This window comes from Cygnus olor, chromosome 3 (assembly GCF_009769625.2).
Source record: "Cygnus olor isolate bCygOlo1 chromosome 3, bCygOlo1.pri.v2, whole genome shotgun sequence".
Taxonomy (NCBI): domain Eukaryota; kingdom Metazoa; phylum Chordata; class Aves; order Anseriformes; family Anatidae; genus Cygnus; species Cygnus olor.
The window spans coordinates 87397175-87413594 of record NC_049171.1 but is presented as its reverse complement, the minus strand read 5'-3'; the positions used below and the strand labels follow the sequence as shown (position 1 = coordinate 87413594).

Sequence of the window (16420 nt, the reverse complement as noted above, 5' to 3'; positions counted from 1 at the left end):
TACTAACTTAAACACAATTTCTCTCTTACCTGCCAGGTCCATTTGAATACACTCCTGCTAGCCAACAAAGTGTATCTAGCACAAGACTCTGAGAATGTTCTGTGGTCAGACCATCATCTGTCTTTTTGCAAAGAGCAGTGAGCAGCTTCTCATGGAATTCTGAGAACTGTAACATGGCACACCGCTGAACTCTGGGGGAGGGATAAAAACAGAATTATCCAACATGGCCATTCTCCCATTAAGGCAGAATACAAAACTTGAAAGACACTTTAAGAACAGCAAAAAACCACCACCACACCAACAACAAAACAAAAAAGATGCCTAGATGAGACTAAAACCAGTATATGCATATATGATACCCTCCCTGCACACATTCCCAATATTCCTATTTTCTGCTCAGAGAGCTTCCTAGGTTACAGTATATATTTAATAACCTTGGTGGATTTTTTCCCCAATTAACTTGTCTAGTAACTTCTAAACCTAAGCAGACTTTCATAGTCTACAACATTCTTTGGCAACTATTCATGCTTATTTACTTCCTGCTGCATTAAAGGACTTCTTGCTACTTCATGCAGGGCCTCCTCTTATTTCATAGCTCTGACAAAATCCACCACCAAAGGCTTTCTGGAAAATCAGAAATCTTTTAGAAATCACCTAGATCATGTACAGATTTGTAAAACAAGATTTTTCTTTACAGAAGCCATGTTGATTCTTCTTGTATTTTCCAGTTGTCCACTGATTCTGTTCTTCACCACAATTTTGTACTGGAAGATTAGTAATGCCAAGAGGCTTACTCATCTGTGGTTACCTAAACCATTCTGTTACAATACTCCTGTCCTCATGTTCTAAAGCATTCCATGGCAAGAAATTTCACTAACATTAGAAGTTCAGTTGTTTCATCCTGGAATACTCCTGGAACTTTTTGGTGAACACAAACCAGTCCTAAGCAATAATATTGTTCATCTTGTCAATTTGCTCTTACACAATTCATTACATTTTAGAGACTTTTCTAAACCACACAGAGTAACTGAAGTTGTACATCATTATTTTTTTTTCCTGCCCTTGCAGCCTCTTTGTTTACATTACATTACAGCCAGTGCCACCATTGTGGCGTGGTAGTTGGTAATACAGATTAAAAACTACATTATTCATATTTAGGTCTGTAATACCAGTCCATGGAGACCTTACGCAGTTTTTGAGTGATAATTTGATAACTGAATTTGATTCTGAACATTTTGACAAATAGTATACTATATGCTGAAAGAAATGAAAAAACGTAGAAATAAAAAACAAAGATATTTACTAAAAAAAAGTCTAAGATGGTACTTAAAAACAAGTCTGTCTAAATCATTTATCTAAATTATTAAGAAAATTGGTATTACTTTCATTTGCCTTTCAAGTCAGGCAAATAATCACTCAGTATTAAGAATTAATTATCTCTTTTTCTATCATAACTTGTACCACACAGTGCCCTCAAACTAATGACTTACTGGATTTCTTATATAATCTACATTTCATAAATCACTGTTTCAAGTTGTCATTTGAACTGAGATATTTTGAGAACTAAGTATTTCATGAGGACTGTATCTGAAGCTAATATTCCTTAGAATTAAAAACCACCTACTAACCTTTCCTTTGAGATTGAAGTTTTTTTAAATCTTCGAATTGTTACAGAGACTTCTTGAAGTAAATCACAGCCTCTAAGATTATCTGATTTTCTTGAAGAATTACTGGCTTCAATTTTGCTAGATGGTTTTTCCTGATGTTTGAGGGGGAAAAAATATACAGATTTCAGGAACCACACTGTTCTTAGATTGTTGCAACTATGTATCTTGTTCAGAATTCAGCAAATACAGCTCAGTAAAATCTCTCAGTTTGAGTACTGAAATATTTACTGCTTGTTAGCAACAGCACAGACATAAAAGTCAAGATTTTTTGAGCTTAAATGTAGTATTGTACATTATTGTACTTAAATGGGCTATTTTTGTTTCTGAACTGTTTTAATACAGAACAGTAAATTGCAAATATTGTTACATTTGCTATTTTCTAACCATTCTAATCATTTCCACACGAGGCACATCACCTTATCCAGTCTTACAACAATCAAGAGTAGAATACACACATTCCTCACAAGAATTCCTCACAAGAGGAAGAGGTTTATCAGTTACTGAAAACACTCAAGAAAACAGAAGGTTTTTTTTAAAAAAATATGCTCACGATAGGAATGTGGCAGAACAGACCTTTTCAATAGAACTTTTAGAGAAGAAAACAAAGATGTTGAACTCTGATTCTTGAAAGCATTAACACAGCGTAAATTCAAAAAAAAAAAAAAGATAATTTTCCACGGATCTTAACTCCCCTAACAGCTGTTTTGTTTTCAGATGACATAAGCCACACCAAATCTACAGCTTTAACACAGATGTCTTGGCTATTCAGTACCTTGCCTGCTGCAACTTTTGCCAACAAGGAAGCAAGGGAATGGCCCTTGTTAGTCTGAGGTTTTAGGGATGGTATTCTAACAACTGGCCTAATGCCACCATTGCAGATTTCTTCTGTTCCTCTGTCACTCACTGCTTTAACATGAATTAAAAATGAGCGGTACTTGCCACCAGCCATGCCTGGAAGTGAAAAAAAGAAAAGAGGGATGTGGGGAGGAGAATTTATATAGGTTACTATGACAAGTTGTAACAGATTTCAATTTCACAGACAGTGTACACAAGCAAAGCTCAACTACATTACTTACAGTATTTTCACACCAGTTTGAAATTGTGACTCATTATTGTATTATCTATTGTGTTATATAGCAAAATTTGTCAATGTGAAGATAAATGCGAACCGAAGTCCAGCTACAGAAGTATGAGATGCACTTCAGTCATGCATACTTCATGTGACTAGCATAATAAACTATTTTACCTTTAACAAGCTTTGGACTTGTTAGTGTCAACATTCCAGCATGTCCTGACAGATCAAGTCCAGTAGCCAACCATACTGGACCACAGAGTATATCTTCTTTATGTTCCTCCAGAAATGGACACAACCTAAGACCTTTAAAAACATGAGTAATACAGACCTGAATTATGAATTCTTAAGTTATAAAATCTCATCCTTTGCATTAAAAATACACAATGTCAAACTGATCACTAAACACACAAACTGTACATTGAAAAACTGACAACTACTTTAGGTTACTTGAAGCCTTTTCCCAGTGAGATCAGTAGAGGTAACTGACAGTTTTCGAAACATTTTCAGGTATGTTATATGAATAATATAAATGCAGAGAAAGACTTGGACATAAAAGGAAAAAGCGTAATGAAAGACTGCTGAAAGGACCAAGAAAAGGAATCTTATTTCTGGAACTGATTCACTCCTACTATGAATTTTCCTGTTCAGAGTCAGTAGCTCTCCTCAGCCAGATGCAATATGATTACCTTTCAGACCATCTCTTGCAGATTTTGTGGAAGAACACTCATTAATAAAAATGGTAATAAAAACAGGCAGAGCAAGTCTGATATGACTGAAAGTTAACATGATTGGTTATGAACTCTTTACCGTCCGTTTATAATTTTTCTGAGTTTACCGCAGCAATCTCTGTAAAAGCCAGGCAGACAAAGTAAACTTCTGTCATAACTACATAAGAAAACCAAGTAAAATACTGCTGGAATAGGGCATTAGTGTAAGATAGAAAGGTACCGTATCAATCAACTTTATTTCTGAATTCAAATAAATACTAAACTGCTCTGAAGCACCAAAAACCTCCAGAACAATGATTTTTTTTTTTTTTTTTTTTTTTTTACTTTGAAGTCATACAGCAAACAGACCAGTGAGAGAGGCAACACCGAGCAGGGCTGAGAAATGCGTATGTTTCAAACGGCTGAGAAACGTTTATGGAGGAATTCCAGTATATAATGAAAATAATTTTTAAAAAGCTCCTATTTTAAACAAACTATAACAATTTAAGTAAAACTTACATTGTGGTTCCTCTACATCCATATACTGCATTTCTTCATTGAATTCAACCGGTCCTGGCTTTCCATTTCTCTCCGTTTCAATATTATGAGCTGGAGATAAAGGAAATGTGATCTGTCTGTCTACTGCTGCTTCTGAAGAACAAAAACATTAGTAAGATTTGTCAACATTCCTTCAGGTTCACAAAAAAACAGAAGCAGTAGCTTAAATTGCAAATGCATTAGCTTTCTACCCAAAACGCTACTGCTAATGTAAGAACAACAAATACACAAGGGTGTGTTTTTCATATTAAGATTGCAACTGAAGTTGCAGTAAAGAGTTAAAAAACATTTCCTTGAATGACCTGTAAACCACTTACTTGAACACCACTCAAGTATTTTCTTCTAATAATCAACTGCAGATTACTCCTTAAGTACTTAGATTCCAGTAGTGAAATTTTGATAAACTAAACTGAAAATAACTGCATTTTTCACGCTGAACATCAGTATATTATTCTGATAACATCTGAGTACAGTTCTTTTTTCAATTAAATGGTTCTCATGAATCATAGATGAAGAGGATGTGCAAGCAAATAAACAAGAAGCATATACAGTGAATTAAGTGGCAGATCAAAACCATTAGTTCCAATCCAGAAGAATTATGCCTCTGACCTTCTTGTTATTACACATTGCACAGTTAACTGGCTCCAGGGGTCTTGTCATACAAAATATGACTGAATAAATTTTCTCCCCCTACTGATCCTCCTTAGGTCTCACTATCTTAACAATTCAGTTCTTTTCTCTCCTTATGGGGGGAGCGATGGGAGTTAACTGAACTTCAGTCTGAATATTTCATGCATTTTCAGGAGCCACCAAACAATTCTGAGTATTTCTTTTTTGCTGTGATTAGGACATTTTGGTTAATATCCAGCACAGATATACGTCATCTAGGTTTACTTTTCCTTATACTGAAATCCTGTCTAACACCCTGTTACTTCACTCAACAGGGCACGGAAAAAAGGCAAATGTCATTAAGGCCCTTTTCCAAAACACAAAATAGGAAACAACCACAATACAGTAATACTTAGGAGGATGTTGGTTCGCTGGGGCTTCCCAATCAAGAAGAAACAGAGACCTTGCAAAGGTTGCCTGGCAGGCACTCTCACATCTCCCAGCCCTTTCCAGGCTGCGTATGTATACCCTGCCCCCTGTTCTATGCTTTCTCCACCATATCCATTACAGAGAAAAGCAACGGCCATTACACTCCATGTAAGGAAGTGAAATGTTGACTTCTGGAAGAGTTTTGTCAAGTCATAAAGGAAAAAAAAAATCACCATTCTTTAGTGTGTTTTGCATCTGAGTTGAACATTGTCAGACTAATTTCAACACCCAGATCTGCAGACCCAAGACCAAATGGACTGAATACTAAAATTCATGCTGAAAGCAAAGTAGGTTCCATACAGAAAGGCAACATGGTCTGTCTGCCCTAATTTTTGCTTTGATAAAACAAAATGCTGCTGCATATTAAAATGTAGGTATTACTTCAAGCATTAAAGAGGGGAAGAAGCAGCAAGAACATCTGACTCTTGTCCTGTGCTCACAGCTAGCACTGCTTATAAAACTGCTAAACCTTCCTGTATACTGAAAGAATACACTTTCTCCAAGAAGTTCACTATGTTAGAGTATTTTATTCTTGCACAAATACCAGTTTATAGTATTTCTAAAAGGAGGCTCTCCAGAACACCTTTTCCTTGTCAGGTACTGTGGGATGCTACAGAGTGAGTAGTTCTAAGAAAGCATGTCAATGATTTTTGGTATGCCCATGTTCCCTTTTAAAATTTAAAGCTCTGTTACCCTTGTTTAACTGGGGTGCTGTTACTTAGCATTATAATTAAAAGGGAAAAAAAGAGCTTGTATTATCATGTTTGCTGTTCTCCCCAACACATTTCAAATCCAGTAGCCAGTAATATCTGACAGCAAGAGTCCTCTGAAATACTGAGTTCCTGGAAGCTTTTCAGAAAGAGGTGGCCAGATAAAGATCACCAATTAACGCCTCAACGAAAGGAATACCTTCTGCCCTTAGCAGACAGAGCAAGAGGACATGCAATGAACACTCTCGCCACAGGAAAATCTCAATGGAGGCACAAGCTCTTCCACACCAATGAAGTAACTTTGCGCTTTATTCTACCCCCTTACAGGTTCCCGAGAGCTAGTAAGATGCAGAGTCCAGCTAGGAATCTTCCCAAGGCAAGAGCATTCGTATCTTTGGTCTACCCTGTCAAGGCTGCAAGGAACGTACGATGAAATCATACTGCAGTCTTCACACAGCTTAGTTAATAAGCCAGATAATGAGAGAATTCCCAAGGAAACCAGGTCTTATCTAGTGTAATCAAAAAGAGCCTCGCAATTTTCTCTTACACATCCAAGAGACACTAGTGAATAATCTCCTTCAGTGAGCCAGAACAATAATCTCCTTTAGCTTTTTTGTTAAGATATATTTAAAAAAGAGCAGCGTTTGTTTCAGCTGTCGATTTTTACAATGCATTATAATTGACAACATATTTATTTTAATGACTGGAGGATTCAAGCAATACAGAAAAACAACTTGTTCAACCTTTTTAAACTATGCACTTTTATACGTATAAAATTCAGTATTTTGGAACTGTTTATCGAGTTTGTTTTCCCAATTTACCTTTGAACATGTTAAGTGAAAAAAGAACATGATCCTGAGAAATAGAATGAAATAAATAAAAGATGAAAATATTTGCATAATTTTAACCAAATCTTCTAGCATACCTCACAGAGAATAAGGAGTCTGAGCAGAAAAAAAAAGTTCCTAAAGAGATCTTACGTGCTTTCTTACCATTGACTTTCCCTAAGCCTGGAGCTTTATTTTTCAGTAAAGTCACTTGGATCTGGGGAATGTTTGTGATGTTTGAGTTCAAAACAAACTTGAAGTCCACATGCCCAACCATACAGGCTTTTGGAAGAACCAGTTCAAAGACATGCTCATCCCAGCTGTTGCTGTCAGGAAACAAGAAAACAATGACCCACTGTTAAGATTGAGATCAAGCAGACAGTGTTACCCAGTACATCCTCCACCTATGCATACATTCTTTAAAAAAAGAAAAAAACTATTTTTCATTAGTTAACATACACACCAATTTCTAAAGTAAAAGCCTTTCAAGCTGTGACTGACCGGCTTCACTTCGTAAGGAACACTTTAAAGGCCAATTAATAAAATAAGGGAGGGTGAGTCAAAGATTGGATAAAAGCAGCAGTGAAAAGATTCCCTGTTATCTTCATTACAGTCCTGCTTCCATATTACTAAAAATATCAGTTTCGTTTCTAGAAAAAAAAAATAAATGAAAAAGAAACAAGACACTAAAAAAGGATCTTCCAGTTGCTAAACGGTATAAAAGCATGAAAGTAACTGCCTTGCAATCTTTTAAGTTGGTCTTCTGTATTGGGAAGCGTTAAACACGGTCACTCTTCAGTACTACAACAGCTGCATCTAGGAGGCTCAAAACACTAGTTCGAAAAAAAGTTTATTTTTTAAAAATACATCTGATAATTTATACAGCATGAGAAGTGATTCTTACCAAGTATAACACACCTATAACAGATTCCAGGTACACATAAAAAGCTTAGTTTTAACTCCTGTTTACAAACAGAGCATTTGCCCATTTCCTCCAGTGGATAGAAGTGACTTACAGAACACATCCATTTAAGAAATTGTAAGCTTTATCTTTAAAAAGCAAGGTGTAATACTTCTCATATGTTTGCATGTTCCTATTGTCTGCCTACATGCATATACATATATTAATTACTAACACTTTCTAGTATATCACAGGTCACAATTGAGGTTATCATAATTATTTAATCTTATTAAACCATGTCTACTTAATTTTATACCACCAAACAAAGAAGAGGAGTTAAAAAGAAGTGTTACAACAAAACAGCAGAGTATATTGCTGAAGTAATTTCTACGTGATACAAAGGGACTACAATTTCAATACTTTTATTTCTAGTAATATTAAAATCGGATCATAAAATGTATTTTTAAAAATAACTGAAGATATAACAGGTATTTCCTTTCAGATAACAAAAAGCGTTCCTAACATGGATCTACACCCTGGTAACCTGCTCTAGTTGGAGGTGTCCCTGCCCATGGCAGGTAGGTTGGAACTAGATGGTCTTCAAGGTCCCTTCCAACCCAAGCTGTTCTATGATTTTATGATCAGAAGAGACTTATGAGGAAACTCTAAGACACTGGATAAGTAATCTTTTTTTTTTTCTTTCTGCTGAAGTAAACAAGATTAGTCCTTCAAACTCATTTTGCATATTGTGGAAATTTAGAATTAACCACCAAATCTGAGAATGGTTTCATTCTCTCTTCAATGACTTTTTCGGAAGTTAACCATCTGCCTTCTCTAGCATCGTTTCCACCTCAGCAATCCCAGATGCACTGAGACCTCTGACAATGAAGAGAGAATTCAGGGGCAATGGCAGCAAACAGCAGCCTGCCTCAGAAAAGCAGGGCTGGCAAACTAGTGAGCGGGCAGAACGGCAGCACTGTTCATGCTATGACAGAAAACTTCTAGGCCAAGAGGAAACTAGAAGCCAAGAAGCGTAAACAGCATTTGCAATTCAGACAAACATGGTACAAACCACGCTGTTGTACACCTCTAGTTATTTACCGCTGATCACACAGAAAACCAGTAACAGGATTTCTGAAATTGCATGCCAGCTTTCCAGAAGCAGCAGTATCAGAAATTATTTATTTTGGGGGCTGGTCAAAGATGGACAGAATACAGCTTGTGGCTTTGATTTAAGAAGCAACAGTAGAGAATTTTCAGCTAATGGTACAAACTCAGATTGAAAAATAATGAAAATTCATCCTACAACTCCAGGGAAAAGACTGTTAGCAAGCATTAACACTAAAACCTTGTCCAAATCATTCACACCTTTCCTCTGTTCTGTAAGATATTTAGCCCACTATGAAACAGGCAGAAATTTGAAGTTTTTTTTTTTTTTTTTTTTTTTAATGTGTTTGGATATTCCTATAGGGGTCATGTAAAACGTGGAGCGAATGAGACATTCAAAGGAGCATTCAAAAGCCTTCTGAACTACTAAGTAATATTCTGCTCATCCAGTTTAAACCAAACCTCTGGTACAAGTAGAGAAATGAGTAAAAATCACTTGGTCTCAGTTGCCTGTTGTACTCGGTGTGTTGGAAGATGCACACTGCCATACCAAATTAGAAGGACAATTTGCTTACTCTAGAAATATTTTTTGAGACAAGTCAGTAGCAGATGCCCTAAAGGAAGTTTTAAGTATCTCTCAAAAGACATATAGGGAATAATGGCCCTCCATGTAGGTCTCACGTTAATCTCCAGTACAAAAGAGATCTTCTCATACCTGTGGCAATGAACAATCTAATGTCATGAATGAAAAAAATCTCCCTTTTAACCAGTTTCTGAATTCCCCATCTCTCTGTTAAGCACATCCTTACAATCGTGCAAATTTTCAAAGATGACAAAAAAATCATTTACTTCCTCGTTATTTTCTCAATATTTCAGTATGTGCACTCCATATGTAACTTTTCTCTGATAGCCTGAGTTACTTTAACAACTTTTCTCACCTTTGGAACCCTTCTAATTTTATAGTGTCTTTTAAAAGAAGAACACATAATCAAGACTATGTTCTAAATGTAAACGTACCATCACTCTTACAACTAACTACATGTTTTCCAACACCCCCCTTCATACCTTTTCTAAAACATCTCATTAATGTTTGATCTTCCACTACAACTCAGCTCTACGCTGCACATCCATTTCCAGGAAATGAACACTGGAAACCACATGAATAGCTAACTCTTCCTTCTTTCACTTATTTTCAAAGTATGTCTGTGTAAGTTGAATACGTAAGATATTTCCCACATTTGAAAAAAATCGAGAAAAAAAACACAGGACACTCAGATGTCACTGCTTTAGCAAAAAAACACTAGGAATTCATGTACTTTTAAAAAATAATTCACCCAATTTAACATTCAAGTTACATTTCCACTGAATAGGACACATTGATGTTTAGATGATAATTCGTATGGTAAATCAGATTCTGCTTTTTCACTTTTCTTTGTTATATAGCCTTTTAAAAGTAACAAAGTAGGACTGAAAAAGTGTAACATAATGCCCTTCCCTGGAACACATTTATAGTTTTATTTCCTTCTAGCTATTTGGGAAGCAGAAGAACTACCTTATCAAATTGCATTACTCATCCCTCTAAGCCTGTAATCCTGCATCTTGATAAGAATCAGCATAAGACACTCAAAGAAAAGATAAAAGAAACCTCATATTAAGTCAACAAACCCCGAAATCAAAAAGTTTCTTCACAGATATCTTTTAATTAAAAACTAACTTTGCTCTCAACCTTAAGAACCTATACTTTATCCTACAAAGGGACTGTAATTTGATCATTTTCTAAACGTGTCATTCGGCAGTTGTTAAAGTTCTCCATTACTAAAACAAAATTTTCAACTTTACCTCTATACATTCCTATTTTACTTTGCAGCAGGAGTAATACTTTTCTTCTAATTCAACAAATATTAGTAAGATTTCTTTTTTTTATTCATTTTATTCATATTTTAATTCACTTGGGTAGATTTTTACTTCTTCAACCGTTGCTGGACACACTGGATAATCAATAGTTGTAACTGGAAGTTATTTTGCATGGAAGGGCCTCCTTTCCACTTGGCACAAACAGAGTATTTCACTCACGCAAAGCAAAATCACAAGATAAAGACGGCTTTCAAAACCTATAACGTACTGCAAGTTTTTAACCATAGTTTATGAATATTTAAGTTAAAGCAAGTTCCGTTTATGTTAGGTGTCAGCCCTGGAATGCCTGCAACCCTTACCTTCCAGACCTGTTTACCCATCTGAAACGTCTCATTAACACGTGCTAGCTTTCACTTATTTCACATCCTTTTTTTCCCTTCACATATGACCTCTAGCTCCCCTAGTGTCTTCAGGCTTTTTGTTTCCACTCGATGAGCATTTAGGTTCTGCATTAAAATCTAAAACTTATACATCAGTGGGATGGATGTGTAACAGCTTAACCCAAAATACCTTGTAGTACATTATTACAGACTTCTCTTCAAAAACACACTACACAACTCATATTTAAACTTTGTTTTTCCAAGTTATTTTTCAGAAAAAAACACACATACAAAACTACTTTAGCTAGGTTTTAACCAACTCCTCAAGGAGACTGCAATACTGCTGTTCCAGCTTCTAAAATCCCAGAAGAGTTCCAAGTTCATACACATACTGAGTCAGCACAATTCATATCAATGGAAATATTGCCTACATTTTAGCACAGCAAAGGCACTATATTGGCTCAAGTAAACATCTAACATATAAAGAAAATTTTACTTGACAAGAGCAGATATAAATCCACACTCTATTTTCACATTTTAAGATAAACAACGTGGTTTAGGACAACTATTACATTCATTCTGGCACCTAGAGCTTGCATTTTCTGACTAAAAAATTGCTAAGAATTTGTGTATACATAAGAGTGAATCAGACTTTTTATAGAACAACAAGAATACCTAATTCTGGCAAATATGCTTGTCTATATTTATTATTATATATATATTATTATTATTTGTCTTGTATAAAAAATACAAATTCAAAATGTGATTTTTCAATTTGTTTCAAGGTCCATTACAACAACTACAGCATGAAGAGCTTCCTTGCAAACTATGAAATAAGGATCGGTATCTTTGAAAGCACACACTCTTAAACTTGCATGCTATTTAAAAACAATGAAATCACTTGAAATTTGTGATTACACCAACTACACGCACTAGTTAAGCAATACACACAATTCTTTTTTGTACCATTACCCTATTTACCTGTCTGTCTGTAGCTTCCAAGTTCGAGTGTGCTGAGCTGCATCTCCATGGTGCTGCTGGTGCAAATGCTGAGGATGCCTCCTTTGCTGCTGCTCTTGCTGGACTTCTACCCAACAGGGAGGGACAGTGGCTGAAAATCGTGGTGTCAAGGTCTCAAAACGGGTCAGTTCTACCAGGGATGTCAGTGTTTCAAGGGAAAATGGCTGGTCCACCAAAAGATCAACTCCTGAATAATTATAGAACATACATATTTGTTATACAGATGTATTTATTTCCCAGAACATCCTATAAACTGTTTGAAATATAACCAAACTGCTATAAGTGAAATTAACGTCTGTGTGACACAAAGATTTAAAAAAGTGCTAGCACTGAAGCCAGTATCCTTTGAAGCTAACTTATTTGGAGTAAGTTTACTAAGTATTGAGATCTCTGAGCATGCTGTCTGAGATTCAGCCAGAAGCATCCCAAGAAGTAATTAGCCAGCTACATTTTGATAATATAAAGCTGATTAAAACAGTTTCATACCCTTGTGGACACAAAAAAACCCCTAAACTTTTATATTCCATGAAAACAGGCACATGGAATTACTACGCAATCAAAATATTTTTATCACTGTTGTTTAAGACATTGATTTGGCACCTGCTTATTGATGCAGACTTATTTTATGGTAGATCAGTAGAATGTTTTGGAAGCTCTCAGTTTAGCTTAAAAGAGGAATAAAGGAAAAACAAGCATGCTTTATATAATGCACTTAAAAGACGCCGTTCCTAAACAAGTATCTTGTGTTCACAGTCAAGTCTTGCCCTGAGGAAACAGGTTTACAGGATAATAATCTAGCACTCTAAACTATAATTAGGTTTCCTCAAACATAAACATTGAAAATATTAGGGAAAATAAGATATGCGTAATGTCCATTTTCTTAGATTTTGAGCATTTTCTCTTCAAAATATGTTTCAGAAAAAAACTTCTGGTTGTAAAGGAAAACTTACCACCAAAAGAAATACCACACCCTCAGTGCATAGTCTAGAGACTATCTTGCAAAGCAAGCACGAGTGAAATCAGAGTAACAACAAGATCACATCCTCCAGCTTAAGAGGAGAAAACACACACAATTCTTCCAGAAAAGTGAAGAAGCTCAAGATGAGAGACCCAGGGTCAGGCAGAAAATTCACTCATACTGCAGAAGCTGTAACTTCTGCTTTTTAGCCTATGATGCGTGAAAATGCTGAAAAGATTAAAAATGCCTTAGAAATTTAATAATACAGAAAACACCTTTGATTTTATTTATCTTTTACTGCCAAATATGAACCTTATTAACTGTGTGACATTGCAACAAGAACTGAGATCATAGCCCAAACTCTGTTTCAATTCAGCATTTCAATAGATTGGATTTTTTTCTAATTTGCTCTCCTTCCCCCTCCAAAAGAAACAGTTACAGATTCAGAGCAACCATATACATCAGGCCCTGAAGCTGAAAAATTAAAGACTTAAGTATGCTTGACAGCACTGGAAAATTATCTTCTTTTGTAAAATTACATGATTTTTATTGTACTGTAATAATGAGTTATAGTAAGTTGAAGTACTAGTAGCAAAATAGAAAAGGGGTTTCAAACTGGTTCCGAGTTGCTTCTAAAAAAAAAAAAAGGCATATTTTACATTACTTTACCACAAAAACACCCCTTCCCTTGAAAGGAAATTGTAATTTTAACCTAATCAAGATGTATGACCTGGTAGTGTTAACACATTTCCTTCTAAAACAATACCCTTTAAAATGCAGCCAAACTGCAAATGCAACTGTTCCAGAATGCCTACAGTGGAGAAACAAACATATGAACAAAATACTCAATATAACACGTACAAAATACAGACAAAAGCTTGTGCTTGTCACCGGGGGCTCTATCCTGACCACAGTAGCTATTAGCTACAGTTTCAGAGAACACCAAAGTGATTTCTTAAAAACAGCCTGATGCTGTCTGCCACCAACTGTGACATAGGTTAAGGCTTTATGCTCGGTCAGATCAGCCTAGGAGTTCAGTTCCCCAGAAGAAAAAATCCTTCTATTGAGCTATGTCTGTCTGAAAAACATGCAAAGAAACGGACAAAAACATTTCTTCTTGACATACCTGGATTAAAAGAGAAGCAACAATCATGTGATGGATGTTGGGGACAACGCCTGAAGATGAACCCTATCATTCTGACAGCTTCATTACTTTAGAGAATGTTTGCACAGTCCCAGCAATCACTCACACACACATTAAGACTCCAGTATTATGGGCACAAGTATTCTTAACCCGGGTAGCTCAGACTAAGAGCTCTGCAATCTTTTAGGTTCAACCTCCTGCCTAGCCCCTCATTTGGGGGCTGGCTTCCAATGATTATCCAACTTCTCACAGCTTCTAGGAGCTCAGCCTGAGACCACAGCAGAACAGTACTCAATTTGTCTGACCACTGCTGTTTCCAGCATCTCATTGGGAACAAGTACAGACCAAGATCAAGCAACACTACACTATCTGAATTATATTAGTGCTTAAAGGAAGACCTGCAACTTGTGGGCAATTTAAATGCATAACTATTTAGAAGTCCACACATAAGTAAATCTGTTGCACTAGGTCATATTTAAGCACAGTCTATACTGAAGGCTGCACGAAGAAGAGAAGGAGAGTTAAAAATAAATAAATAGATTTGCCAACACATTACTGGCAGAATTTAAATGGTAATTATCATCAGTTTGATTCATCAGGTTGGTCAAAGTTACCCTCTGAGTCGAAGTCACTTAAATCTGATAATAAGCTATTATAGAGGGAATGCATCTAATGAAGCAGATTTATGTCCTGAATATTCACATTCTCTATGAAGATTTTACTGCTTTATTTGCCATTACCAGAAGAACAAAGGTGCAGAAGAAAGCCACAGCCTTCCTTCCCTCATGTATGTATAGCAGTTTATTACTTAGCAGTTTTCAAACTTCAGGAATGGCTCCTTTGGAGAAAAAGGAACAGCACGAGAAATTCAGTCCTCTAAGCCACAGTGCAGAGCAGAAGACAGCAACTGCTGTACTGCTGCTTACAGATAATCTTATACTGAAAACCAACTTTTCCATCCCTCTTTTGATTTCCTTCCCTTTCTTCTAAGTAAAATCAGGGACCTTACAAACAGAGCACAAAACAACACATCATAGGGCTGGATGCAAATAGGATTTTGGGGAGAGAGACAGCAAGTAAGCTGGTGACAGTGAAGATGCCATTCATTATCCACAACCATCCCTGTATTGCCACTCAGTCCCTCCCAGCTTCTCTGTCCTCTGCACCTGCAGTAGACACTCCACCATCACCCACATAAAAAAATAAACATCATTTCTCTGACAGTCATGACTGCAAGAATAAATTACATTCTACCACTGCTTTGTCTTCATACTTCAGATTCTTTTTTTTTTTTTTTTTTTCCAAATTTAAGAGTCATCGGTTCCCTGCATAGTCCTACTTTTGTCCCAACAGACATGACCAAAACCTCCAAACCCCAACTGAACTAAAATAATGTGTCTCTATCAACAACAGCTGCAGGTTAAAACAAAATGAAAAACATAACAGTTTTACAGTTCTCTCATCAACAATTCCCCCAAACAACCACCACCAGCAACAAAAAAGCTAGACTAAGAAAGATACTTCAAAAACCTCAACATGACTCAAATCTTCCTCAGGCTTAACCAGCAAAATTAGATCTGTTAAGTCTTAGTGCCAAATTATTTACAATGAAGTATACTTCATGTGGACTGAGAAAAGATACGAGGGCCCCACAGGAGCTCTCATAACCTGCACACGCACCGTTTTTCCCTACAAGCAGGAGGAGACCCTCCCTTTTTCTACCTTTTTACGTTGACTACTTAAAGGAACATTACCTATCACCAAAACACCTGTTTTACCCAAGTGGGCCAGGATACTACAAAAGGAAGCGGATGGCAGAAATGGTGTACAAGAACTGCAGTAAAGACAAGACCTAAATATCATGTTTAATCTAAAAATGGAATTTGGACAATTAGAAACAATTGTTTCTTTCAGTCCAAGGACAGACAACCTTCCAGGAAGCAAACTGATATGTAAATGACAGCAGAATTTGAGCAAGGCTCAACCTAAATCAACTACGAGAAACAGAAATCCAAGAGTTAATATCTTAAGTTTATTTCACAACAGCAACTGCACTACTTTAAGTATAGACACCATTAACTTAATTGTGTGCGACAATACTTATCAAATAAACTTTGCAGTTTTCTTAAGTAGAGCTGTACATCATCTGCATGAAGCTAAGACAACTTTAGATGATGAACATATGATTTTTGTTCCAAATAAGCAATTCAAGCCTATTTAAATTGTGAGGGAAGTTCGGTGTCTGCACAATTACCTGTTTTTTTCCTTGTTTGCCCTACTTATGATAACATGCAACGATTGGAAAAACAGTTACACAGCAGGTTTTTTTGAGAATCAGGAAGTGCTAAAATGTTACACTTGTACACAAACAGTGACAAATATACATAAAAATTACAGAACTCAACCACAGGGCA

At 36.2% G+C, this 16420-nt stretch overlaps 1 protein-coding gene across 1 annotated transcript in view; it reads right to left on the bottom strand.

Moving 5' to 3' along the window:
* Positions 1-16420, bottom strand: part of BIRC6 (baculoviral IAP repeat containing 6) — a 178741-nt gene that overhangs the window by 124908 nt on the left and 37413 nt on the right. Inside the window, exons 12-18 of the mRNA XM_040553622.1 lie at positions 11866-12091; positions 6808-6968; positions 3969-4100; positions 2914-3045; positions 2440-2618; positions 1629-1759; positions 30-191 (exon numbers count right to left, since the gene is read on the bottom strand). Of these exons, the coding sequence (XP_040409556.1) occupies positions 30-191; positions 1629-1759; positions 2440-2618; positions 2914-3045; positions 3969-4100; positions 6808-6968; positions 11866-12091 (1123 nt within the window). The remainder of the gene's footprint in view (positions 1-29; positions 192-1628; positions 1760-2439; positions 2619-2913; positions 3046-3968; positions 4101-6807; positions 6969-11865; positions 12092-16420) is intronic.